The sequence below is a fragment of the Phalangium opilio genome, unplaced genomic scaffold (assembly GCF_054372755.1).
Source record: "Phalangium opilio isolate 3A_F unplaced genomic scaffold, DU_Popi_V2 ptg000082l_1, whole genome shotgun sequence".
NCBI classification, from domain to species: Eukaryota; Metazoa; Arthropoda; class Arachnida; order Opiliones; family Phalangiidae; genus Phalangium; species Phalangium opilio.
In genome coordinates, this window is record NW_028324189.1 from 216,620 (window position 1) to 244,302 (window position 27,683).

A 27,683-nucleotide genomic window follows, 5' to 3' on the forward strand; every position below is an offset into this window, starting at 1 on the left:
TCGAATTGCAACCCGACTATTCTTACAGGACACCCTATTTATGGGGCGGCTAAACCTATAGCATCTTCTTTCTTCATTGCTATTTTTAATTTATTAATTATCTAATTAAGAACAGGAATAATTAGGCCAAAAGCAAAGAAAGATTTTGGATTTTCAGAACTTTTATTTGATCTAGATCAACGTAAAACTGGGTCCCCTGTAAAATGAATTAGCTTTCACAGGAATTAGTTTAATGATTTCAGGTTTCAGCCTATTAGACAAACATGTTTATAGGGTGTTTCTTTCAGCTGTAGGAATCCATAAACTCCGGTTCCCCCTTTTTAAAGTAGAGAAAAGTGTTTTGGGCTGTTTAGAAGACATTATTAAATTATAATTAACTAAATTATTAATTATATTAGAAAATAGAAACAATAAAATTGAAACGCACGCTCCCGCCATATTTTGAAGTCTGCCGCAGCCTAACTTTAGCAGCGCCATCTAGTGGTCCATGTTTGCAGCCCATAATCCTTTTCAATCAAGGTCAATTTTGGGGTCGATTTCCGTGAGAACTAGCCGCTGCGATTTTCTGTCCGATTTTTGCTGGTAAATATTTTGATTTTATGTACATTTTAAGGGTTAATTTGGATTAAATACCAAAGTTTTATCGCTACCAATCGGAAATTAAGCGTTGCAAGTGGAAAATTTATGGTTTACCGTGCCAAATACGTTTGTTAATTACGACCAAGGCTTAAGCCTTTGTCTTTGGGGCGGTGCTGCGTTTGCTGGAAGTCATAGCCTCTTTCAGTGTTGCTAAAGTGATCTTTCCAGGTAAATATTTTTTATTTATAAGGGTTAATTTAGATTAAATACCAAAATTTTATCGCAAACGAATGGAAATGAAGCGTTACAGGTGAAAAATATATCATTAACGGTGCCAGATAGGTTTGTTAATTAGGACCATTGTCTGTTTGAAGAAAACATAGCCTTAGTTGATTTTATATATTGGTTACCAAACATAATGGTAGTTATTTGGAACTCCATAGTTCTAAATAACTAATGCACTTTTGTTGCTTTGGTTATTGGCTGTATATTGCCCTTAACTGAAGCGAGTAGAAAACCATTAACGGCAGAACTGTAGTTCTCTAAAACGTTTTCAATTAACAAATCTATTGGTGTTAATATGGGTGTCCACGGCCGGAAATAAGCACAGGACACATTGTCCCATAATGAATAAAGCCTTTTTATTATTATTATTATAAATTTTCCCATAGTTTTGATAGCTTCACCATGAACAAGCGATGCTATTTTTGCACACTCTAGTGAACAATGTCCTATAAATTTTCTAGTCAAAGGAGTTAAGTCGTTTTTGTTATTTGAGTACGTTATAGCCCTATTTGCCCCCCATCCAACCATACTAAAAACTTGGAATTAAGATAAACAGGGCTGAGGGCAAATTTTCGCAAACAAACCCCCCCCCCCCCCCTCCATAGGAATAGCAGTACGCCCAACTTTGGAGGTTCATAACTGTGGTTCTACTAGAGATATGGGGGTGTCCTTTGACTATGTTATAGTCCTATTTGCCCCCCCAATCCCACCATAATTACACCCAACTTTGGGGGCTCATAACTGTGGTCCTACTAGAGATATTGGGGTGTCCTTTGACCATGTTATAGTCCTATTTGCCCCCCCCACCATAATTAAACCCAACTTTGGGGGCTCATAACTGTGGTTCTACTAGAGATATGGGGGTGTCCTTTGACTATGTTATAGTCCTATTTGCCCCCCCAATCCCACCATAATTACACCCAACTTTGGGGGCTCATAACTGTGGTTCTACTAGAGATATGGGGGTGTCCTTTGACTATGTTATAGTCCTATTTGCCCCCCCCCCCAATCCCACCATAATTACACCCAACTTTGGGGGCTTATAACTGTGGTTCTACTAGAGATATGGGGGGTCCTTTGACTATGTTATAGTCCTATTTCCCCCCCCCCAATCCCACCATAATTACACCCAACTTTGGGGGCTCATAACTCTGGTTCTACTAGAGATATTGGGGTGTCCTTTGACTATGTTTTAGTCCTATTTGCCCCCCCCCCAATCCCACCATAATTTCACCCAACTTTGGGGGCTCATAACTCTGGTTCTACTAGAGATATGGGGGTGTCCTTTGACTATGTTATAGTCCTATTTGCCCCCCCCCAATCCCACCATAATTACACCCAACTTTGGGGGCTTATAACTGTGGTTCTACTAGAGATATGGGGTGTCCTTTGACTATGTTATAGTCCTATTTCCCCCCCCCCCAATCCCACCATAATTACACCCAACTTTGGGGGCTCATAACTCTGGTTCTACTAGAGATATTGGGGTGTCCTTTGACTATGTTTTAGTCCTATTTGCCCCCCCCCCCAATCCCACCATAATTTCACCCAACTTTGGGGGCTCATAACTCTGGTTCTACTAGAGATATGGGGTGTCCTTTGACTATGTTATAGTCCTATTTGCCCCCCCCCACCATAATAAAACCCAACTTTGGGGGCTCATAACTCTGGTTCTACTAGAGATATGGGGTGTCCTTTGACTATGTTATAGTCCTATTTGCCCCCCCACCATAATAAAACCCAACTTTGGGGGCTCATAACTCTGGTTCTACTAGAGATATGGGGTGTCCTTTGACTATGTTATAGTCCTATTTGCCCCCCCCACCATAATAAAACCCAACTTTGGGGGCTCATAACTCTGGTTCTACTAGAGATATTGGGGTGTCCTTTGACTATGTTTTAGTCCTATTTGCCCCCCCCAATCCCACCATAATTTCACCCAACTTTGGGGGCTCATAACTCTGGTTCTACTAGAGATATGGGGGTGTCCTTTGACTATGTTATAGTCCTATTTGCCCCCCCCCAATCCCACCATAATTACACCCAACTTTGGGGGCTTATAACTGTGGTTCTACTAGAGATATGGGGTGTCCTTTGACTATGTTATAGTCCTATTTCCCCCCCCCCAATCCCACCATAATTACACCCAACTTTGGGGGCTCATAACTCTGGTTCTACTAGAGATATTGGGGTGTCCTTTGACTATGTTTTAGTCCTATTTGCCCCCCCCCCCAATCCCACCATAATTTCACCCAACTTTGGGGGCTCATAACTCTGGTTCTACTAGAGATATGGGGTGTCCTTTGACTATGTTATAGTCCTATTTGCCCCCCCACCATAATAAAACCCAACTTTGGGGGCTCATAACTCTGGTTCTACTAGAGATATGGGGTGTCCTTTGACTATGTTATAGTCCTATTTGCCCCCCCCCCACCATAATAAAACCCAACTTTGGGGGCTCATAACTCTGGTTCTACTAGAGATATGGGGTGTCCTTTGACTATGTTATAGTCCTATTTCCCCCCCCCCAATCCCACCATAATTACACCCAACTTTGGGGGCTCATAACTCTGGTTCTACTAGAGATATTGGGGTGTCCTTTGACTATGTTTTAGTCCTATTTGCCCCCCCCCAATCCCACCATAATTTCACCCAACTTTGGGGGCTCATAACTCTGGTTCTACTAGAGATATGGGGGTGTCCTTTGACTATGTTATAGTCCTATTTGCCCCCCCCAATCCCACCATAATTACACCCAACTTTGGGGGCTTATAACTGTGGTTCTACTAGAGATATGGGGTGTCCTTTGACTATGTTATAGTCCTATTTCCCCCCCCCCAATCCCACCATAATTACACCCAACTTTGGGGGCTCATAACTCTGGTTCTACTAGAGATATTGGGGTGTCCTTTGACTATGTTTTAGTCCTATTTGCCCCCCCCCAATCCCACCATAATTTCACCCAACTTTGGGGGCTCATAACTCTGGTTCTACTAGAGATATGGGGTGTCCTTTGACTATGTTATAGTCCTATTTGCCCCCCCCCCACCATAATAAAACCCAACTTTGGGGGCTCATAACTCTGGTTCTACTAGAGATATGGGGTGTCCTTTGACTATGTTATAGTCCTATTTGCCCCCCCACCATAATAAAACCCAACTTTGGGGGCTCATAACTCTGGTTCTACTAGAGATATGGGGTGTCCTTTGACTATGTTATAGTCCTATTTGCCCCCCCCACCATAATAAAACCCAACTTTGGGGGCTCATAACTCTGGTTCTACTAGAGATATTGGGGTGTCCTTTGACTATGTTTTAGTCCTATTTGCCCCCCCCCAATCCCACCATAATTTCACCCAACTTTGGGGGCTCATAACTCTGGTTCTACTAGAGATATGGGGGTGTCCTTTGACTATGTTATAGTCCTATTTGCCCCCCCCCAATCCCACCATAATTACACCCAACTTTGGGGGCTTATAACTGTGGTTCTACTAGAGATATGGGGTGTCCTTTGACTATGTTATAGTCCTATTTTCCCCCCCCCCAGTCCCACCATAATTACACCCAACTTTGGGGGCTCATAACTCTGGTTCTACTAGAGATATTGGGGTGTCCTTTGACTATGTTTTAGTCCTATTTGCCCCCCCCCCAATCCCACCATAATTTCACCCAACTTTGGGGGCTCATAACTCTGGTTCTACTAGAGATATGGGGTGTCCTTTGACTATGTTATAGTCCTATTTGCCCCCCCACCATAATAAAACCCAACTTTGGGGGCTCATAACTCTGGTTCTACTAGAGATATGGGGTGTCCTTTGACTATGTTATAGTCCTATTTGCCCCCCCCCCCCACCATAATAAAACCCAACTTTGGGGGCTCATAACTCTGGTTCTACTAGAGATATGGGGTGTCCTTTGACTATGTTATAGTCCTATTTGCCCCCCCCCCACCATAATAAAACCCAACTTTGGGGGCTCATAACTCTGGTTCTACTATTGATATGGGGTGTCTTTTGACTATGTTATAGTCCTATTTGCCCCCCCCCCAATCCCACCATAATTACACCCAACTTTGGGGGCTCATAACTCTGGTTCTACTAGAGATACGCGGATTTTTGCACACACTAGTGGACAAGGTCCTATAAATGTTCTAGTCAAAGGAGGGGACACATGTTCTATATGAAAGTTTTCTTATTTCCGGCCCTGTGGGTGTCAAGCCCATTTGTTTTCACCGTAACATTTGTGTTGTTACAAGAATTTAGAAGTTTATTTTGGCACACAGTATTCATGATTCACATTTATGTCGTACTTATTCAAAATATTTGAAATTAATCTAATTAAATTCTTCTAATTAATTGCGCGTTGCATTCATTCCTGGTTTTACTGTTCAATCTTTTACTCGGTTTAAAAGTAATTCAAAGTGATTGTTTAATTGACAAATATTTCAAGATTGACCCTAAACCGTATTAATAATTATCTTTCTCGTTATGTTAAATGATTTATTTGAAAGTGGAACTAATGTTATTCAAAATGCTTGTGCCAATTAAGCTGATAATAATTTTAATTTCGTATTAGATTGTTTGAATTGAACAGATAGTATTTTTTAGCTATCATCTGTTTCCAAAGGAGAAATTTATGTTGGATTCTAGAATGAATTATTTATCATTTGACAAATTGCACACTATATTAATCAGGTCAATGAACCCATTACAATTCCATTCTACACTTTGATTTTATCCGTTGAAACTGAATCTCACTAGGAAAACAATTTAGACATTTTAGGCTCTCAGTGAAGTAATTAAATCTTATTAATAGTAACGTTAGCGATATTAAGGGGACAATTCCATTCTCAATTCAGGTCTACACTTTGATTTTATCCGTTTAAAGGGAATCTCATTAGCAAAAAAGACTATTTCGACAGCCCATCAAACATTGTAGGCAATTATTGGGCTATTTAGTTTATTATTTATTATTCTATTTATTCTTAGAAGGAAAGCGCTACGTGTCCTGTTGTTTTTAGGGATTTTTCTTTTTGTCAGGACATAAATAAAATGCTTGATTATGGAATAGGTGAACAATGGCTCTAGCCCTCCCTTTTAAGAATAATGAACGTAATCAGGATTTCAAGGGTGAGATTCCCTTTGCGGTATTGAGGCATCTATTTTAGGGATTTTAATTATAAATATTTTTAGGGGAAAAGCGTTTGGCAACTCTTTGAGGGAGTTTTGTAGGATCTAAATAAATTTCTGATTTATGTTTAAGGTAGAAGGTTGCTTGTACGCTTTGTCCTTTAAAAGTAAACACGATTTTAAGCAGGTTTCCAATAAACAAAACCTTTATTATCATTATTATTATTAAATCAAGGCTTAGGTTTTTATGGTATTATTTTACTTCCCCATACTAAGGTATTTAGTTGAATGTTACGCGTGTGCAATTTGTCAAATCATAATAATTTGTCTTCTGCCCGAACATTTTACGTTACATCATGCAAGAATATTCAAGTGGATTTTCATATTAAGGTAATTAATTTGAAGTTATGCATGTGCTATTTTCTCTGAATAATAATAAGAATTTCTCTTGCGCAGGAACATTCTCTCGAGTGGAGGACATCTAACATCGAGTGGAGGACATCTAACATCGAGTGGAGGACATCTAACATCGAGTGGAGGACATCTAACATCGAGTGGAGGACATCTAACATCGAGTGGAGGACTTCTATCATCTAGTGGAAGACTTCTATCATCTAGTGGACTTTCATTGGAAATCCCATGCTAAGGACGAAGTTTCCTGGTTTTTGGGGGCTCCATAGCGGGCCTTAGTTTAAATTTAATGATTCCCGAGTTGAACAGGGGCTTGTTAAATTTAAATTGGGCTCGCAAGGCTTACTTTGGGGGTGGTAGCTTAAGTTTAAATTTAAAGTTTCGTTACTATGGAAGGTACAAAAACATAAGAAAAACACTTAGGGTAGTTTTTTTGACCTTTTTTAATGCTTTTTTTGTATTTTTTATTAATTTTTTTATAAATTTTACATTTTTTTTAAAAAAAAAATTTTTTTATATAAAAATTTTTTTTTTATAATGTTTTTGCCTTTTTTATTTAGTAAAAAGCTTAAAAAGGGGCCTAAAAATATCTCCCTAAGTCCAGAGGCAAAAAAATCGAAACCAAGTCTAGTATATTAAAAATTCAAGAAAAGAAAGAACGAGGTTTAAGGCAAAATTTATTCAATAAAAAACAAAAAAACCAAAGTGTTTACAAAAATTCCGAACAAAAAAAAGATTAAAGAGGTTTGTAAGTTAAAGTTTGAACGCGAAAAAAAATAATAAGTAGTTACAAATAAAATTTCCACGAAAAAAATTAAGTTAAGTGGTTACATGAAAAATTTGCAAGTAAAAAAGATGTATTTTGTGTCTTCTAGCTTCGATGATTTCCTCCAAATCTTTAAGTCAGCGCTGAGAGAAAGAGCAAGTCCAGAAGACATCATGTAACGTGAATCCAACGAAGCGTGTCATCAGCAATGATACATAGCAAGTCCAGAACAGCTTCGTCTTGCGTCAATCGGAACAAAGGATGTCATCTGGAAGGATACGTCTCGGAATGACCAGCGACAGAAAAATCCAAGAATATCTGCAGCATCTATAAATGAAAACATATTAATAACACATATTAAACTATTGCCTACTAACAAACTAACCTCGTAGATTTAAATAATTTAAGAAGAGGGTGTCCTTAATTAAAAAAACTGGCTACCCGAGACGAACTACACCAACTAATTGCCACCCTAAATTAAAGAAAGACTTGACTACTGCGATTTCCACCCTGAATTAAATACTCTCGCTAGCTAATTATTTCCCAAAATTGTATAGAAAATAGTTTTAAGTGAACCAGCCCTTAATTTTAAGTTCAATTATATAACTTAATAATGAAAATAATTTAAAACATCCCTAAACTAATTTCAGAAAAACCTATTTATTTATTTTAAAATACGCAGTTTAATAATGAAATTAATTTAAAATATCCCCTAAATTAATTTTAAGAAAACGACATTTATTTAAACTAAATTGCTTGCCCCTTTTAATGGCATAATAATTTAAAATATCTTCTTAGCTAATTTTATTAAAACCTGATCTTTATTTAAAACTATTCCCACAGGTAGAACCCACAAATAAAATCTCTAGTCGAAATTGGACAAGGGTTAACTTAGGCTTAGGGCAAACGTCCACGTGTCTTAAAACTATATCTGCGGGCGGGACTTGATTTTCGAAAATTATCTCTAAATTAATTAATAATAGCCCATAAACTAATTTTAGGAAAACCTTCCATTTATTTTAAAACTATTCCCACAGACAATATCCGTAAAATAACTAGAGTTTAATAAGACACAGTTTAATTTAGGCTTTAAAATTCTCTCGGCGGGACCCGATTTCCGGAGATCTGTCGCGTTATCTCAAAATTAATTACGTGCCCCCTTTAATAGATTATAATAATAGCCCTTAAACTAATTTTAGGAAAACTTTCCATTTATTTATTTTAAAACTATTCCCACAGACAGTATCCGTAAATAACTAGAATTTAAATGGGACAAGGCTTAATTAGGCTTAGGGTAACGGTCCTCGTGTTCGGCGGGACTTGATTTCCGAAAATCTGTCGCGATCTCTCTAAATTAATAACGTACCCCGTTTAATATCTTTAAATAATAGCACCTAAACCATTTATTAAGGGATTCTCTTTTGTCCAAGATCTCGTTGTAAAATTTTATTTGTGGTACTTGATTTTTAATAAATAAATAAAATTCACTAACATTTAACACTAGCTAATTAATTTAAATACTTGAAATAAAATAAATAATTTAAGGGGAGCTAGATGAGTTTGGATTATTGTAAAGTTAGGCTTACGGACTGTTAAAGCACCACGAGGCGAAGCAATGGCCGCCGTTGAAGAACTTCCAATTCAGCTTGCGTCCTCGGCAAAAACGATCAGTGAAATGGCGGGGCTATCAAGAATCTTCCTCAAAAGCTGGGATCACGATCAGCTGGAAAGGTTTTTCCAAGCGACCCTCCTCGATGTTTTCCAAGCAACGAATGAGCGGTCTGACCTCGGCGGCTTCCAGGACCGAATGAGCCGTCTGAACTTTGCCTGTAACCAAATACATTTCCAACGTTGGGGGGCGCTAAAAGCACCTATGCGCGGACTCGGGTGCGCCATACCCCGGGCACGAAATCCAAATAGCTGAACACTGCTAGGCCTATATGAATGAACGCTAGGCCTAAATGAATGAACGCTAGGCCTAACTGAATGGACAATCATTACCTATTACCATTAACATCTGTCGTGACGTCACAAGTCAATTACCTCGGTGACGTCATAGGTCACGTGATGTGACGTCATAGTCACGTGATCTGACGTCATAGTCACGTGGTTTTACGTCATAGGTCACGTGATCTGACGTCACAGGTCACGTGATCTGACGTCATAGTCACGTGATTTGACGTCATAGTCACGTGATTTGACGTCATAGGTCGCGTGATCTGACGTCATAGTCACGTGGTTTTACGTCATAGGTCACGTGATCTGACGTCATAGTCACGTGATCATAGGTCGCGTGATTTGACGTCATAGTCACGTGGTTTTACGTCATAGTTCGCGTGATCTGACGTCATAGTCACGTGATCTAACGTCATAGTCACGTGATCTAACGTGATATGTCCCGTGGTTTGACTTCATAGTCGCGTGATCGTACGTCATGGTCACGGGATCTGACGTCATAGTCACGTGATCTAACGTGATATGTCCAGTGATCTGACGTCATAGTCACGTGATCTGACGTCATAAAATCATTCATTATAACTTTGATACTGTATTCAAAATATTCATTGGATAAAGCCATTTATTCTGACTGTTCATTAAGAGTGTGTCATTGGTCTCACGTCATCATACTCGACTCACGGCTCTACCATGTTGAGCAAGCACTTTAATCATACTCTAATTCAGAGGGTATGAATCAAGTTTCTATACCTTAGCCACTAACTATAATTAGTAAGCTTACAAGTAAAAATAAATTTCGATCAGGCAGACTTATAAATATTAATGCAATATTTTATTTCGAAATATATTCCATTTTATACAATCGGATTTAATAAAAATTAATAATTAAAATACTTTTCAAAAACGTGTAATCATTCATTATAACTTTGGTCAAAGTCATTTATTCTGTTTATTATTCGACTCGCCTCTTCCGGCTGTTATATTGGGAAAGCACTTTAATATAGTGGATCTTATTTTTTTCTCTCATCTTTGAACTTACGGTCACGGATAGCGACTAGATAACCTCGCGCTAGTACAGTTTGAACCTATTATTTGATCTCTGAATAAACCTTAATTATGGTTAAACTCGCCTAACTGCTCACGTTTATTAGAAAATAAAATATAAAGAGGAAAATTAACTGGTCGGTATGATGCCGAATTCAAATCTATCATCTCTTGAATCTTACAACATATAGTTTTAAAGACGTCTTTCTTCCTGATACTTTAACAACTTATCATTCACCATTTCTTACATAAATGTCGAATGATTGAATTCTGTTGTCAAATTCAACTTACCTCGAATCTGAGGTAAGTTGCTTGAAATCTTTGTGTCTCTCTGAAAGGTCAGAAGATTCTGTATCCGATCAAAAGAAACGTTTCTTTTGGCTCGATGTGACGGAAACAACAACAACAACAAATTTGTCATTTTTTTTTATTTCTGAATAACTAATAATTGTCGCAAAATGTTAAATGTTCACAATTTAAATTTAATAAAGATTATTAATCTTCATTTATTACAAATCCAGAGTGCCTAAATAGTATCTTAACACGATATGTACATTCACTACAAGCACCTTTGGCGTTTCGGCACATATAAGCGCGCGCGGGTACAATTTTTATAGGAACGGGACTCTTTAAGTTACGTTTACGTCTTAATTAAAATGTTTTACGATAATTTTGATATTACAAAATGGGTGTATAGAGCCCCTTTTAAACGTTAAAGTTTTAACGCGAGTATCTTCGGGAAACGTCGAATTAACTTTAGGAACAATCGTGTTTATACTAGAATTTGGTGCTCTATAAATATTTTCCAGCACGTAACAATTAAGGGAAAAAATCATTATCATTACACGGTAAACTAAAACGTGTTAATTAAGCCGCGATTTTAATACCATTAATTTTATTAGATCCGAAGTTAACTACAGGAAAACTTCTTCGGTGCCAGCGACAGATTTCTGTTTAAGATTACGATTTTTGTCAGGATACGTTTTCAGGCTGACTGTACTCTGTCGATGATCGTAGACGCCACTCCCGCCGTTGTTGACTCTATTCCTCCCATGAGAGGGACTGAAAGTGACGCCCGATGAGAGAGTGTTACGAGACCTCTGCGACCCGGCTGAAAAAAAAATCAAAAAACAGATATCGTTTAGTAGGATTTAAAACTAGTGAATCACTTAAAGTAAACAAATAATATGGACAAAGAAGGGAGAACAGTTTTCTATTCATTCTAGGTGGAAATTTCTCCCTAAAACGTGCGCCTCCGTGAAATCTAAATTGTCTATAAAGAAAAACAATCTCAGTTCGGGGTTGTTTTTAAGTTGATCCCGAAAGGGGTAGAATGTTACGACGTGACCAATTTCCCAAAGGACCATTTTCTTGTTTCGTATTGTAATTTTGCCGCGAGAATTCAGAGCACGATATCGGAAGAAAATAAAGAAGATAATAATGACGAAAAGAACAGTAGTCGCAGTCTATTTTCCAAAGGGATTTCACTACTAATTAATTAAATGAAGGCAAAAAGCAAATATAAGGAGAAAACGTAAAACTTTAAATTTTAAATTTTAGATTATTTAAGTTACTCGTAAGCAAAGATCATATTAAACTCGCAAAAACATATATATTATTAAAATTGCACCTTATTAAACTGAATATAACATTATATTAAAATAATACTCTACTAGAACCCAATTTATATAATTTGAGTGGCTTGAACGCGTTTAATTAAAATATTTAAGGTTTTTTTTTCAATTTTAAGTTACAGGAGCGCGTTAAGAAAATCACGTGTCTAATTTATACACGTAGAACGTAAATTGGGCTTCAATTTGAACCCAAAAACTACTAAATTGATGCATTATTAAGGGAGATATGAATTTTATAAAAATATCATACACTAGTGTATTACGGGTAAGAGTTTTACAGGGGCCTATAGGATATACATTATACCTTTTGCCCCTAGATGTTGGCTTCCCTTATTTTAGAAAAACATTTAAAAATTCAAATAGGAATATCATTTCTAAGCGACTCAATTTTATGTAAATTAGAGTATTTTCATTAATGAGATAATTAAGGTAGTTGCACACTGCGATTGTTATGGGAATTTTAAGCCAGCTTTTACGCGAATATCTCCCGTTACTCCTAAGCAAGTTTACATTGTTCGGTCCCGAAGTGATTATAATGGTTCCTGCCTCGCGCAAGACGGATTTATTAGGAGGACAAAGAGACATTCATTTACAACCGACCGGCCCTTGTTAAGCCTCGCGCGTTGGTCGTTATAGAAGATTAAGATTCGACACAATTAGACTATTAAGCGAACGACGTTAAACCACTCAAACGTTTAGCAAATAATTGCTAAACATTAAGGCAAAATTTGAAAAAAACGATTTATAAAATGGATGCCAATAGGCGTACCTGAGGTTTGGGTACCTTTCTTCGTAAGTAGCGCAGGATCCCGTATTATACCTCTTGGACCGATATTTCTGTAGAGGGACTTTCGTAAGTTTATTATGATCTTTGCTTTAGCTTAAGAACTAGCTAAACAATTGATATTTCTCCAAAGTTTTGCCAAATTAATTCAGTAACATTTTATATAATGGAAATAGGTTTTGATTTCTAATTTTAAAGTAACGAAACCGTAACTTCATCGCATCATTAGACTTGTTCGGTTTTCTTTCGTTAAAATACGTCCCAAAAATCTTAAATCTGTCGGCTCATTCAAAACAAACTGAAATGGATGAGGTCCGGAAGAGGGCGAGTTCAATCCCTGAACGAATTTTAAACCATTTCCAGAAATAAATTAAAAATGGAACTAGATATTCACTTTTAAAAAAAACCAATTTCCATCATATAGACATCTACATACATTTTCGCAAAATTGACAGTTTATGTGTCAAGGTAACGTCCGCGATATTAGTTTACCAAAATTTTACAACGCTTAACTTAAACCGACGCATTTCTACTAAAGGGCCACAGTGGCAAAAGCCGGTGCGCTTGATTCAATAGTAGTATCAAAAGCAAATAGGTAAGAAAACAGAAAGTGAAGCACCGAGGAGAACGTTGACGGCGTGTGATTCACTTTCATCCACACCAGTGACCCACTTTCTTTCTTTGAAATATATTTGCTATTGACAGTATCATAAGTTTATAAGATGTGTTCCATAAGTATGACACAATTGATGGAGAGCTAGTTCGAAAACTACACTCGGTTTTGCAGTCCATCTTCCTATTTAGTCTGTACTAAGCCTTTGACAGCGCTTAACGAGAATCTATGACCTACGTCACTCCATGACAAACTTATGGAACAAACCTTACGAACATATGATAGTATCTAGTAAAACCATTTTCAATACAACCTTGGAATTTCAGCACACGTATCAAAGATAAGAGACGCGAGGAAATTTCAAAGCAATATTAACAACGCATTTCGTTCATATCTTATATCGCCTTGGGTTGAAATATTGAAAGTTTTACCCACTTGGTCTTCGTAGAGGATAGCGATTCCAGGCGCAACGCAGGACCGCCAACATATTTTGCCGAAAACTTTGATTAAATCCCCCGTAAATGATGGGATTCATGGCGCTGTTCGAATAAGCGATGAATGTAGCGTAGAAGTCCATTTCGGAAAACCAATCCGGTAGCTACAAATAAAGGAATTGCGGGAAAGAGATTTTGTCAGGGGTACAATAGAGAGAGTTATATATTTTCGCGCCGGTTTTTCTATACGTGAAAAACATACCTCTCCGTCTTTTCCACTGGAATGACTGTAAGTGGAATACAATAGTAGTATTTGTAAGGGAGTCCAACAGAAAACGAATACCAGCAAAACAACGCACACCATTTGGATAACCTAGAGGTAAAAGAAAAGATTCGGTGCTCAGCTCAACCGTAATTCAGAAATAGTACTTCGGTGATCATAATGAGATCCTTTTAATAATAAAAGCGTGTAACCATGAGTAAATAAAGACTGAGTGTGAAACTGTCCGGGGTTATGTAAAGTCTAGGATACGCGGGCATTGATTCATTTATTAAAACTAATTAATTCCCTGAGTTAATAGAAATTAAGTCTTAATTTAATTAAAATCAAATAAAGACTCTTCATTAATCATTCTTTTTGAAAAGAAAAATTCCTTGATTAAAAGTGGGCTTATTTTCATTAAATTCTTTTAGTTTGCGCGAGAAGCGAGCTTGGTTAAATTTTAACGCTTGACTGGTGCTAAGTATCTTTAATATGTTCGAAAGAAAGCCACAAAATTCCATTCCGCTCCGAAAAGTAGCTAAATCTCATGGCGGGTTCCAGGACCTTTTAATATCGGAGCAGTAGCGGCGGTTATTCCAAACAAAAGAGATTAAAAAAGGTTCCGCTCTCTATCGTTAGATCTTCTCAAAGAAGCCTTAAGCCTTTGCGAGGCTAATTGAAATAGAAGGGGAGGCAGTCAACTCTAATACGTTGCACTATCCCCCAAAGTGTGGTAAGTATATATTCTTGGTAGAAATAGGCTAACCCCCCAGAAATATCATAGCCCTGAATGAAAAGTTTAACCATTCAACAGCATTGACCATTCGTACCTTTTTCTTGGCTCTATGTTGCAGGGTTATATTCGATTCGTTAACTTCTCCAGGGAGTCTCGTCTTCCACAACGTTCCTATGATTAAGCCGTAGGCGGTAGACATGACCAATACCGGAATGAAGAACAACGTAATCGAAACGATGGTGTAATAAATGGTTTTTAACGGGTACGTTTTAACGCATCGGTTTGATTCCTCGTCATACTTTAATACTTGGGGCCACGAATCCTGACAAGATGTCTCCAAAAAATCTTCCCACTGTAATTTAATAAATAATGAAGCTGTCAAAGTTAGAAACTCTCCCCAACAACACAACCATTTTTCTAGTAAATCAGGGGATTTTGACTGACCAACTTCAGTTACCACGGAAGAATACAGGGTGTTCCAAAAAGGATGATACCTTGAGCTCTTTGGGTGATATGAGTAGAAAAGTTCTATGACAATTTTCTATCCGAGCCTAAGTTTATAAGACACGATTAGGGATAACACCTTAGCATTTTCTTACTCAAATTTATATGGTCATCTGTAAAACTACCCAATCATAACTTGACCTCGAGGGTAAGAATGTCATAGAACGTTTTCGACTCAAAATGGCCCTTAGGATCCACCGCACTTCGGTCGATCCATCCACAATTTTTGGAACACGCTGTATCTTACAAAGTAAAGTGAAATTCTGAGTTATATTTATGACGTAAATTTTAATTATCATTCAATAAACAACGCTTGGTTTGAGTTACAGCGAAGACGATATTAGGTAGTCCCTTGACAACCAGGATAACTTAATTTAAAATGTAGTTGAATTACTGGCGCGTCATCGAAGCGTGCGACGCTTGTTGCCGGGAATTAATTACGTTCCTAAATAGGAGTTGGGCTATAGCGCCGCGAATTGGTGGTGTAAAATACGCTAATCCTCTTAGGTTTCTGGGAAATAACGATATTATTCGAGGTTCTACAGCTTTAGGCTTGAACTCTAAACGAGATTAGCGTCTTAACACTTAACATACCACGCTTATTCCCTTACAAGTACCTAATAAACCGTAAATGATGATCTTATCTTTCAAAATCCTTATTTTAATCCAAAATTTCTTATCAAGCTAGGCCTGCATTATGATTTAATAAACCGCGATAAAATGAATTCATAATGCGCTTTATGTTGCATTATTAAAATAAAACTAGAAAATTATTTAAACTTACGTCTAACTCGTAGTATTTTCTATAAATCAAAAATGGAATGGATACGAGCATGGAGATGATCCAAACGATGGATATGACGGCACTCGTCCGTTGTTTCGTGATGCGAGCGTGCAATGGCCACATAATGGCGATTAGACGGTCGAATGATATCGCGGTCAACGTCAGAACGCTGGCAGTTAAGCAAGTCACTGAAAATAAAAATATTCATTTAAAACATTGATATTGAATGCTTTAGACTGTGCGGGAAATCTTCTTGGAGAAAACTGGAGAAAATAAGAATTCAAATACAGGGTGTTTATGATAAGTCTGGCATAAATTAACATTTTGTCGTCATAATTTAAGGTAGACTTGTAAGAAATACCCTTTATATTATTATAGAAATTTTATAACCCCTTTTTCTCAAAATTGAAGATCTTTGAATATTCTAAGCGTTAAGTAATAATAAAAATAATTTTTTAGTTTTGCCAAAATTTCCATGCAAATTTAAAACTGTTTTTCGCACCCGCACGTGAAAGACTCATTTCTAAGTGCCCTATAACCAGGCGTACTATTTTTGGCGTTTATTTCTAGGTTAAAAGAATATAATGGGTAAGCCTAATAGGCAGGCCTTTTAAGATAAAACAGAGCAACTCCACCCGCTTTAATGGCTTCTACTTTGTTTCGGATTAGATCTTTATCACGTCCACCAGTATCAGACGTTCAACGCTTCAACATTTTTCCATATAAAATTCCGCAGCTTTTAGCCCGTCAAGTGTTTAGGATGAGTATAATATCATAAGTTTATAATATATGTTCCCTAAGTATGACACCACGTATATGCTAGAGACTTACAGCTCGAGCCAGTTCTAGAACGACGGAAGCGAGAATTGACTGCACTCGGTTAATTTTACAGTCCATCTTCCTATTTAGTCTGTACTTAGCCTTGTACAGCACCTCACCAGGCGTCGCTTTACCTCGAATTTATGACCTACCTCACTCACTTCATGACAAGCTCTCGCTAACCAATGTCAAACTTATGGAACACATCTTATGAATTTATGATAATACGGGTACTGAAAAAGTATAAAATTGCCTTCTTTACTCTGCTAAAACTTTAGTTTCGACTTTCGAGGATACATCAAAGGCTTTAAAATGTGTTAGAATATTTTTCACGCTTCCCAATTACGCCAAGCGAACGGAAAAATATAAAAAAACCTTTAAGGACGCCATTTTTCAAGATGGCCACTGATTAAACCCAAGATCTATACAGATATACTATAGAATATAATGAAACATTCTGCAAAATATCACGAGGAAAGTCAGGAAGAAAAATTATAGAACCTAAATATAAATTCAGAGTTTATTTTTAGGTACATTATGATGTATCCAGTTACACATTGAAGCTTATTAAGTTTAGATAGCGTGAGTCTTATCATAAACGAGTTTTCATTTTTATACGGGATTATAAAATTCACCAAATTTTTTAGGGTCTTTCCAAATGACCTATAAGGTAATATCAGTGGCCCGGATTTACATCCCATTGGATTAGGTGGAAAAATTTTGGTCGTTCCTACAAATCGTTGGGTTTTGTCATTTTGACGAATGAAGCCTTTTACCTTAATAGTTCCAACTTCCCTCAAAAAAAAAGATAATATTCAATTTTTTCGGCCCATTAGGTTTGTACGGCTGGTTCTTCGGGAATCAAAAAATTGCTGAAAGCTAAGATAGAGTTTGAGCTAAGCCTCGGGTTTACCAGACTAAAAGGGTGTAGGGAATGTATGTAAGAATGGCTTAATATGTCTATTACAATCTCACATTCAATTTTGAAAAGCTTTTTGTACAAATCTTTCTAAAACCTGAGGGGAAAAAAACCTTTTGAAACGTTTACTTAAATTACGCGCTTGAATTATTAAAATGGTTTAAAAGCATAGGTAAATTTGTGTTAGGTGAGGATATTTACACGATATTGCTGTAAATATTAAAACCTTAAAAAGTGTAAATAATATCATTTTAAAGGGACCCACCTGTAAACAAGCCACAGGTAGATTATTATTAAATTGTTACATAAATTCTGGGTTAGGTGTAAATAATGTACGTATTTGTTGACGGAAGATGTGCGGGTTTAAAAATAAAATAGAGTTTTAAAATGATGAATTTCAGAAGCATTCACTTAAAAATTGCTTTCGAGTAAAAGCAAGTATATTGCGAAACTGTTTTTATCCTAAACAGAAACAATTCAATTTCAAAAACGTTTCGAAAGCGCATTAGAGTTTTGAAAACACTTGGCGTTACACCAAACGCATCACCGGAACAACGTATCTCGCAACCCCTTTTCGTTGACGAGATAAAACGTTTGTAAATTAAAAGCTCGCGTTGACAGTTCTCTGGTTGTCCTATTTTTGTTGTTTTAGAAAACCAATTTATACGTAAGCACCGAACTGGAAGGCTTTAAAATAAAACTGGAATTACACGGACATATAAGGTGAAACTTCTTATTTTCCAAGTAATATAACTTGGAAACGGGATAGGTCTAGTAGTCTAAAATACCAACTTTGCGAAATTACGTTCCGTATGTTTTCAAAACCGTGGTAGGAATTATGGTTTAGGCGCGTTACACCTAGGAGAAAAGAGGTAAGATGGAGTGGTGATGATAAGCGGCAATGAAATGCTACCAGTGCACCTTGCGAGGGCTCCTAACCTTCGGTAGGCGATTGTACGACCCTATCAAAACGCTGAGCATGCTGGGAGAACTTCGTTGCCGTATTTGGGGGTACAGATGGTGATTTTTCACTCCAGCCATCTCTCTCCTTCAAGTTAAAACCGTATTTCATGGATTTATTTTTGAACGACACGCCATTTTCATTTTGGCAAAGCAAATTTAGCTAAATGAGATAAAATTGCCCGATGACATATTTCAAACTGAACTTTAAAAATAATTCATCGAGTGATTTGAAAGAATTTCATCCTAAGCACAAACAATTCAATTTCAAAAAAGGTTTTCGGGTCAAATATTGGGATTAAAATTAATCGCTTCGTGATGCGTTAAAATGAAAAGGTAAACATTAAACTCTTTTGAAAATAAAATTTCACTTGTAATTGTAGAAACGCGAGTAACGTATATCGACTGCGTATGTTAAGCGAAAATAAAGTTTGAACTTTTCAAAAATAACCAAAGTTTGTCACGTCGCTAGGGCTTTTAGGTACGCTTAATACAACTTTGCTTAAAAAGTATATATATGCAGGGTGTTTATGATAAGTCTGCCATAAATTAAGGGGCATGTTTTTGGGCAATTTCGAGACGAAAATGTAACTTCTATCTCCATTTTTCCGTCCGGGCCACTGTTTTCAAGTTATGATTTGACTATTTTACGGATGACCCATTTAAATTTAATTAAGAATCTGATTAAGACAATGATCCTTATGGCAGACGTATCAAAAACACCCTGTATAAATTCAGCTTGGCATTCTTCAAACCTGTTGGTTCGATACCTCACTTTTAGAAAGTTAATGGATGCATTAGGGAATATGTAAATAGTGGTTAGGCTATTTACTTCAATAATTTAGTGTGTATTCCGTAGCTACATGGGAACTTCTATAAAATCAAATAATTTAATAGAATCCTAGGTGTATTAACGCGCTCTACACGTTTGAGTTAGAATTTTAAATTTCCACTTTATGAAAAAGTAAATAGGAACGAAATCCCAGTTCATCTTTTCATATTTAATCAAATCTGCTTGCAAAAATACTATAGTAAATGTCAAAGATCTATTTTAGGCCTAAAATAGATCTTTTTTGTTTTGTACAACAACGGAATTAAATCGTCTTTTTCGTGAAACTACACGTTTCGGTTTGTTTTTACTTTTAGGATATTAATTTTAAAAGATTCAGTAAACAAAACCCTTAAAATACAGAGATTATTAAAAGTGAATTATCCAAAGTTGAGATTAAATATAAAAAAGGTAAGTTTGTTTTAAAAGTTATCTGACCGCCATTCCCCAAAGATGGCCGCGAAGTTAGTTAGAAATATTTCTTAGTGAGCAAGTTTAACTTCCTTACAAAATTAGTTTTATCATCGTAGGTCAAAGGTCACTGAACCTTTTCACGTAATAATGACATATCCCGGAGTTAGAAAACTAACGTTAAATATAGTAAACTTTCAAACTTACTTTGAGCGAACGCGTTGACTTTGCAGAAGAAAGGGCCCAACATGTAAAGCTTGAAGATATGGTTAACGAGATGAACCCACATGCAGAATACGCAAATGAGAATGTCCGCCATAGCCAAATTCACCAGATAACAATTGATGGTAGTTCTCATGCTTCTGTTGGCACCGACCGCCGCGATAACCATCGAGTTACCCACTAAAGCCACAAAAATGACCACGACGTATAGATATATTTTAAACTGATCACGCCACGTTATGACCGTCTCGGTCAAACCCATATAGGGGAAAGCCGAAAAGTTAAAAGTCTCCATAACAGTGGCGTTACAAATCATGATGACTAGATTAAGTTAATTCTAATTAAAATTAATTTATTAGGGGTACGCACCCATGAGTATACGTTACCACCAACGTGTCTCGCGAACATATTACCGAGTCGCTCAAAGTTTGAGTTCGGAATGAGGAGCTAAAGAGAAGATAGATCGAGAAGGACTTCTCTCTTTTGAGTCGCGAAAACCGCGCAGGCTCCCTCGTATTGGGTGGGCTATTCACATAGAACAGAATATACCTGACTAAAGAGAGAAATAAAAAACAATATTCCTCATTTTAAACAAAAAAAAATGAAGTAAACAAACAATCAAAGGCCTAGATTTTTCAACTAAATACAATTACAAATTAAGATTGGGCTTGGTACGACCTGAAGCTTAGTTTCCTTACCACATAACCACTTTTCAATACCTAAATTATGTCTTTATGAAAAACAATACAAAGGGTTTGAAAGAATTAATATAAAATTCAAACACAAATCAATAATAAATAAATATTATTAAACACCATCTATTAAGTATTAATTTCAATTTATAAAATTGAACGTTCTACTAATTAGAATAATAACAAATCATCCGTCTTGAAACATTAATATAAATTGCTGTAGTAAGTTGCTCTTCTCAAGTTGAAACCCCCTTGGGCCGCAGTCAGCTGAGGGAGTTACTCCTAAAGGACTGACTATATATGTATAAAATATTTACCTAGGTTGGTGTTCCTAATGAAAACGCCTTTACCGAAGAAGAATGAGGGTACCGCCCCTCCTCTGGTCCCTCTAACATCTGCCCCGCTGGACTTCAATTAAGAAACTCGTTGTTTACTCGACCGGTGCCAAAGTTCCATCGACCATGGACTGGGACTCGGAGTGAGCCGCGGCCTTCTGAACTACAACACCCTTATACATGTAATAACCAAAAACAAAGAGTGTAAAGTAGATGGTGTCTGACCTTTGGCTGCTGTTGCTGCTGATGGTGGTGGTGGTGGTGGTAAGACTAATAAACCCTGATTAGTCTTATATCAATTATTGGGTACCACCAAGTTTACACGCTGGAATAGCCCCCGAGGTTGTAGACCTAATAAAGTACTTTGGAAAGTAGCGTAAAAACTATTGGTGTAAGATTAAGAATTGTTGAGGTTAATACACACTGTACCTTTCATCCATGAAGTTTATTTTAATTTGAAACACGGTATTTTTGATTAGTTTGCGGTGTGTTCTTAGGGTCAAATTGAGTGGCAAGAGTCAAATAACATGGGGTTTATAGTAATAAGTTAACACACGTGGAGTAATTAGCTTTACCAGCGTACGCCTACTTCCTCCCATTTAATAATACACTTCTGCTAGATAAAGATTCAATAAGGTTCTTAGATTGATTCAGAAAATTGAAGGCTGATATGTCTTACTCCACACACGTGAGTACTTCATTGTTTGGGAGCACATATCTCAGTAATTAAATGTGGTACACCCCGTGTTCTTTGACACTTTCTACTCAATTTGACCCCAAAAACCCACCCTTTAATCTGTGACAGGCAAATCAGAAACACCCTGTATATAGGCCAAAGTCTCTCGTAACCAACAAAACTCTAAAAATGTCGATATTGTTTTTAAGTTATACTTTGCAATTCAACAATAGGAAAAATGGGGTTGGACAGAAAATATACATACGCCTAAAACTTTGGATCAAATAATTCTGTTTCAGAGAACTCCTCCCGATATGGATTTACTGTCACAAATTTCTGTTTATACAAAGAGAGCGGGAAAGGGACATTTCATCCCAACAAAATCTATAATAATTACGTTTCAATCAATAAGAAAAGGAAATTAAAGCGTATTATTACGAGTAATGCACGGAAACCCTTTGTTGCATTTCACCAATTTTAATCCAAGGTGTCGAACACTCGTCAAAATAAGAGGTTTTCCAAGTTCTTCTCAATACACAATACCGGACCAGAAATAAAAGAAAGTATTATATTTCTCGAAAATATCGACTTTATAAGTTACTAAGGCTTTATTTCAACGACATACGCTATCAGAAAACACGAGTGTCCGAGTTGATAAAAATAGAAATAGTATACTATATTAATTTTCACAATTTCTGAGAAATAATTTAAATCTTGTTTGACATTAAATTGAAAATCTTTTCAGCGAGATACATACATACATAGCTCCATTGTCTGAACATTTATACACCATGCACTGAGAATATTAATTACTTTCTCGTAATTAACAACGAAACGTAATTAAAAATTCTATAAAGAATTTCCTACGTGCTTGACTAAGGAGGTTGGGCCCTTTAAGTAATGAGGAAAGTTCTAGGTTTCAAGTTAAAACTCTAGATGGAATGTTATATTTTTGATATTGTACCTAAAATACCGGGTGTTTCTGATAAGTCTGGCATAAATTTCGGGGGCTACATTCTTTTGGCAATTTTGAGTCGAAAATGTAAATTCTATTGCCATTTTGTCCTAAGGGACACTGTTTTCGAGTAATGATTTGTGTGTTTTAGGGATGACCCCTTAATTAAATTAGAAATCATTGTCTTATTATCAGAAACACCCTGTAGATTACCTCGACCTTTGTTAGAAGACAACCGAAAGTCGGAAACAGAGCATCCATTAGCAGAGGTCATTTTCCGTATATTTAGACTAACGTTGTTGATTATTTTTGTCACAATTTTTAAAGTTTTGCCAAGGAACAAACTTTCTATAACTCTGACCTTTTCCACTCTGTAGCTAAAAATACCACGACGTCAAATCGAACTCATAAGCTATATTCACACCCATACATAAAATTGTTTCTAAGTTTATATCATTACATTTATTTCAATTATTATAGCAAGTCATTAAATTAATCAAGTTCATGTTCAATCCCTTAAAAATAATTACTCGGGGTTACTGAACGGATCTCATTTAATTTTCACTTGAACAGTTCCTGTAACCAAAGACAACAAGTTGGTCTATCGTGTATAAAGAGGTTCAGTTTATTGTTGCGGATAATTCTAAGACGCAGTTGGGAAGGAGTTCGGATTAATTCCGTACCCAGATAATAGCGTCAGTTCATTGGCTCGTAAAAACCGTGACGTTTAAGAAGGTAAAGCTGCCACTAACCATTTGTTACGATTGCGTTGCAACATGTCAAAGGGTTATTTATACGTTAAACTGCCAACATTCCGTGAAACCTCTAAAAAGGTACGCGTGTATTGCGCTGTCCTTACTGGATAACCCCCCAAACAATTGGCGGGTGTACGTGTTACGAGAATACGTGGTATTAAATTTCGGTGAAAGTGAACCCCCAAAAAGAGCCAGCCTTCTCTGAAAACTAGCGTCATTTATCTCGTTAAAGTTTCCTGGAATAGTCCCCAAAGGTTATTGTTACAGCGTAATGACGGAGATTTCTGTCTTCCGTCGGTCGATAATACTCCGAGATATTTCCGGTAAAGTCTACACGAGATTCTTTCGTAGATTAACAGGGTAATAGGAACGAAAAAAGCATCCTTTTTATGCAAATAGAATGATTCTGATTCCAGAGATTTGAGCCCAAAAATCCGAGTTGATAGTTGCATTAAAGCAATTTACTCCGATCCTAGTATAGTCGTAAGTTCATAAGATATGTTCCATAAGTTTGTTATGAGAGCTTGTCATGAAGTAACCTAGGTTATAGATTCGAGGTAAAGCGACGACTGGTGAGGCGCTGTCCAAGGCTTAGTAAGTTCAGACTAAATAGGAACTAGATGGAAGTCTTGTAAAAGTAACCGAGTTTAGGACTTCAATTCTCGAACTAGCTCGAGCTGTAAGTCCCTAGCATTACGAAGTACAGGTAGCGTCATACTTATGGAACATATCACTTATAAACTTATGGTATAGGGTTTAGTAATACGTTTTTTCTTACACTTTGCTGATTTACGCGTGTATAGCTGTCACTTAAAATGGTAATGTTCTATAAAATTCGCGGGAATGTGAAAACTAATTCCAGATGAAGCTTTTAAAATTTTGATTATAGTGTTTTTGGTAATTTGAAACTCTGGCTGGTTTATCCAGTCGAATTATATTCCCAACCTCCAAACGAAAACTGGGCCCCCCAAACATTTACGGATTTGTTAAAAGGAGAGAATATTTTTGAGAAAAAGATAAATTTTGGTGTAGGCCTACTTAATTTGTACACTTTTAAAAGGACACTGCTACGGACTAGATTTATTTAGACTCTATCTTAATCTCAAGTTGATTACATCAATTATTAGACTTTTTACTACTAGTTAATTTAATCTTAAAAATATTGTCACATTTACCTACTGAGCTAAACATACGTGCTAAATTAGTATTGTTATTTGAAATAGTATCCGGGTATGTATCTTTGGGGAAAACGGAACATTTTTAAAAGAAGCTTATCCATGTATGGTATTATACACAATATGTAATACGCCTTCTTACTTTTCCAAAATGTAAAAGTTAACTTCGCATTGTTTCAAAATGATTTCCCCCCGGGGTAGTTTTTTACTAGAAAAATATCCGGTACAAACTTTTATAAAAGCATTAGAGAACTCTTATTTCTTCGAAATATCTTGTCCCATTTCACTAAGTTAAATATTGATAAATATCATTTGGAAAATGGTCAACATTTTTGAGAGTAAAAGGAGTTGTAATAGGTCGTTAAAAACTTTAAAACAAGGATAATTAAGAACAGTATGGGAATTACTAGACTCCCGAGGAATGTAAGGATACAAACTTACAAGGGGATAATAATGAAAACATAATTTATTCTACAATGTAAACCAATCAGTAGCCCGTGTTCGGAGTTCCACAGGCATCTCATTAAATTCAGGATGCTGCATGGAAAAGGAAATGATTTGCCTGATCTCTCAAGTTTTTTCATCCCAGCGTTTTATCAAGGGGCTATTCACTATCGTGTATCACGAATTCATTAGTATACTTCAAAGAACTAGCTAGTTTAGTTTGTAATCTAGTGAAGATACCCTTAGATTCGTACCCTTAATTGGACCCATAAAGCTTTATTTTTTTCGCTAAGCGTCACATACAGTTTAAGCCGATGGTAATTCGCGCTAAAATAGAAACAAGTCAGTTCTACTTCTTTTGCTAATAAGGATTTAGAAAGAGAGAGAGAGAGAGAGAGAGAGAGAGAGAGAGAGAGAGAGAGAGAAAGAGAGAGAGGGGGGGGAGAGAGAGAGAGAGAGAGAGAGAGAAACTCTCCTTCAGTTGAATTTTTAGAGAGGTTAAGAAATTTACCGAAAAACGTGTACGAAAATGTCCCTCTACGTTTTTGTAGAAGTTCCTTAAAGTTTCTATTACATCATTTTTTGACTAAATAAAATTTTGAAGATTCATAAGAAGTTTGGGATTAGGGATTAAATACACATATTTTTAAGGACTCAAAATTTGACGTGTAAAATTGAGATTTAAAGAGTAAATAGTTACTAAGGGTAAATTTATCTCGTAGTGCAACGAAATCGGAAGGATACGTTCTAAAACAGCTACAGCGTACATTTCTAGGCGCTGTGATTGGCCCAATTGTATCAGAGTTGGTTTTACAGACCCTTTAATGTGATTGCAAAACTGTTGGTCGAAAATGGATTCTAAGTAACGTTTTTTTTTACTTAATGCCTGTTAATATTTTTAATTTAACGTTTTGTTTTGATATTGTAGAATAAACAGTACCGCACCTGTTAGCAATAATTACTTTTTTTTTCTTTTGGCAAAGGATAACAACCTGGTTTCAGTCATTAATTCAGAACCCTACCTAATCATAATACAAGAATAATCACCATCCGCGAGGATAAGCATCTAGTACCGTAAAAAGTCAAAGAATTAAGCTTGTCTTCGGGAGAGAACTTGTCTCGTTAAAAAAAATGGTTGCCTGCATTGTTTCAAAACCAACTCTGTAACCAAGAGTTCCTCATTTGAAATTATCCCGCGGTCATAAAAGTAACTCTTCGTGGTTTTTTTTCTTCTTTAGTTCTGTCATATCTTCGCCTCTTCTTTATTTTCAAAGGATAAATTTATCGCAATGTTGGATAATTTTAAAAGTAAAGAAACAAATTGAGTTTAAAAAGGCCGCAGGCTGAGTCGTATCTAAGAATACTCGATCGGCAGGGACATGTTTTTCATCGCTTGTCAAGTTTTCAAAATAAATTGGAACAAGATAGCGAAGGGTGCAATGCAATCGTCACACAAACGTTCATAGGCTTGCCTCTCAAATATTTTTTTTATCTTAAGTTTATAAGATATATTCCATAAGTATGACGCTTGCTTTATTTCGTAATGCTAGAGAGATATTGAGAGCTAGTTCGAGAAGGTCTGTACTAAGCCTTTGACAGCAGCGCCTCACCAGGCGTATGTCGCTTTACTTCGAATCTATGACCTACCTCATTCACTTCATGACAAGCTCCAGATTCTAAGTTACCAGTGACAAACTTATGGTGAACACATCTTATGAAGAAATAAGGGCAGAGCTAAAAAGGAAAGGGAAAACTCTACGGGGACTTTAGGGTCTCATTTGGAAGAAGATAAAAGAAATATTACTATTTTTTTAAAAAAGAATTAAAGAAATAAACAACTTGTTCTTTTGCGTAAGACCATTAAAGTATTGGTTTGATAGCGTCGATATTTTTTTTATACAGAGACAATAAACGTTTTGTAGTTAAGAAATCATCACATCGTTCGTAGACTCCCTGATTCGAGCCTGATCTATTTTACAATAAATTGAGAAACAACTGTACAGCCCCTAGAGTCCCTGAAAGAGGAAAATTTCCAATTCTGGAATACCCATAAATCAGCAAAGAGTCTTTTTAGCTAGTGAATGCCCCGTAAGAATGGTATTGGAACTGAAAAAAAAAACAACCCAACCTTAGCCCTAACGTTAAAACGTTTCTTAGGAACCAATTTGATGGAAGCTGAATTCGGTATTTTCTTTGAATTCATTCCTCGTACCATTTCGGTATTCCAAAGTACTTTCAAACTGGAATATTTACTCGCAACTCTTAAAGGGGAACCAATAGGAAATTAGATTTGGTAAGAATATTTGAAGAAACACGCAAAATGCATTGGAGTTTACGCTGAAACGTTGGGAATTAAAAGCTTATACAATTATAGAACACAACTTTGCTCTTTAAGACGGCCCCCTTTGTAATCGATACATTATCTACTCCGATTGACTTGTTAGAGTTTAATTGAGCCTAAAACTTAATCTTAATCTCATTGTATTGCCAACAATTAGGTTTAGTAATATAATGAGAACTTATAAGTTAAACTTAATGGTCTTCAAAAATTAAATTATGGAGGAAAACTAC

At 36.5% G+C, this 27,683-nt stretch overlaps 1 protein-coding gene and 3 long non-coding RNA genes across 6 annotated transcripts; 1 reads left to right on the forward strand and 3 right to left on the reverse strand.

The window, feature by feature from the left end:
- Positions 1–143: 143 nt before the first annotated feature.
- On the reverse strand, positions 144–538 carry LOC149650660 (uncharacterized). Its single transcript, XR_016370928.1, has 2 exons — positions 428–538; positions 144–345 (listed from the first exon to the last, which is right to left on the reverse strand). It is a non-coding gene; the product is annotated as an uncharacterized LOC149650660 (long non-coding RNA).
- Positions 493–8,667, forward strand: LOC149650661 (uncharacterized). Its single transcript, XR_016370926.1, has 4 exons — positions 493–582; positions 666–807; positions 5,471–6,382; positions 6,449–8,667. It is a non-coding gene; the product is annotated as an uncharacterized LOC149650661 (long non-coding RNA).
- LOC149650662 (uncharacterized) lies at positions 7,064–9,134 on the reverse strand. The gene is made up of 2 exons (XR_016370925.1): positions 8,756–9,134; positions 7,064–7,496 (listed from the first exon to the last, which is right to left on the reverse strand). It is a non-coding gene; the product is annotated as an uncharacterized LOC149650662 (long non-coding RNA).
- Positions 9,135–10,582: 1,448 nt separating this feature from the next.
- LOC149650663 (substance-P receptor-like) lies at positions 10,583–21,660 on the reverse strand. 3 transcript variants are annotated; one of them, XM_089847060.1, is made up of 8 exons: positions 21,090–21,660; positions 20,450–20,633; positions 20,066–20,260; positions 15,921–16,108; positions 14,727–14,984; positions 13,897–14,007; positions 13,636–13,798; positions 10,583–11,280 (listed from the first exon to the last, which is right to left on the reverse strand). In XM_089847060.1, the coding sequence occupies exons 2-8, from the start codon at positions 20,451–20,453 to the stop codon at positions 11,084–11,086; spliced, it is 1,116 nt and encodes a 371-aa protein (XP_089703186.1). In that variant the 5' UTR covers positions 20,454–20,633; positions 21,090–21,660; the 3' UTR covers positions 10,583–11,083. The 3 variants fall into 3 exon arrangements, with proteins under 3 accessions (XP_089703186.1, XP_089703185.1, XP_089703187.1); XM_089847061.1 differs by lacking the exons at positions 20,450–20,633; positions 21,090–21,660 and adding an exon at positions 12,573–12,640 and having other exon boundaries at positions 11,150–11,280; positions 20,066–20,429; XM_089847059.1 differs by lacking the exons at positions 20,450–20,633; positions 21,090–21,660 and having other exon boundaries at positions 20,066–20,429.
- Between the last annotated feature and the right edge of the window lie 6,023 nt (positions 21,661–27,683).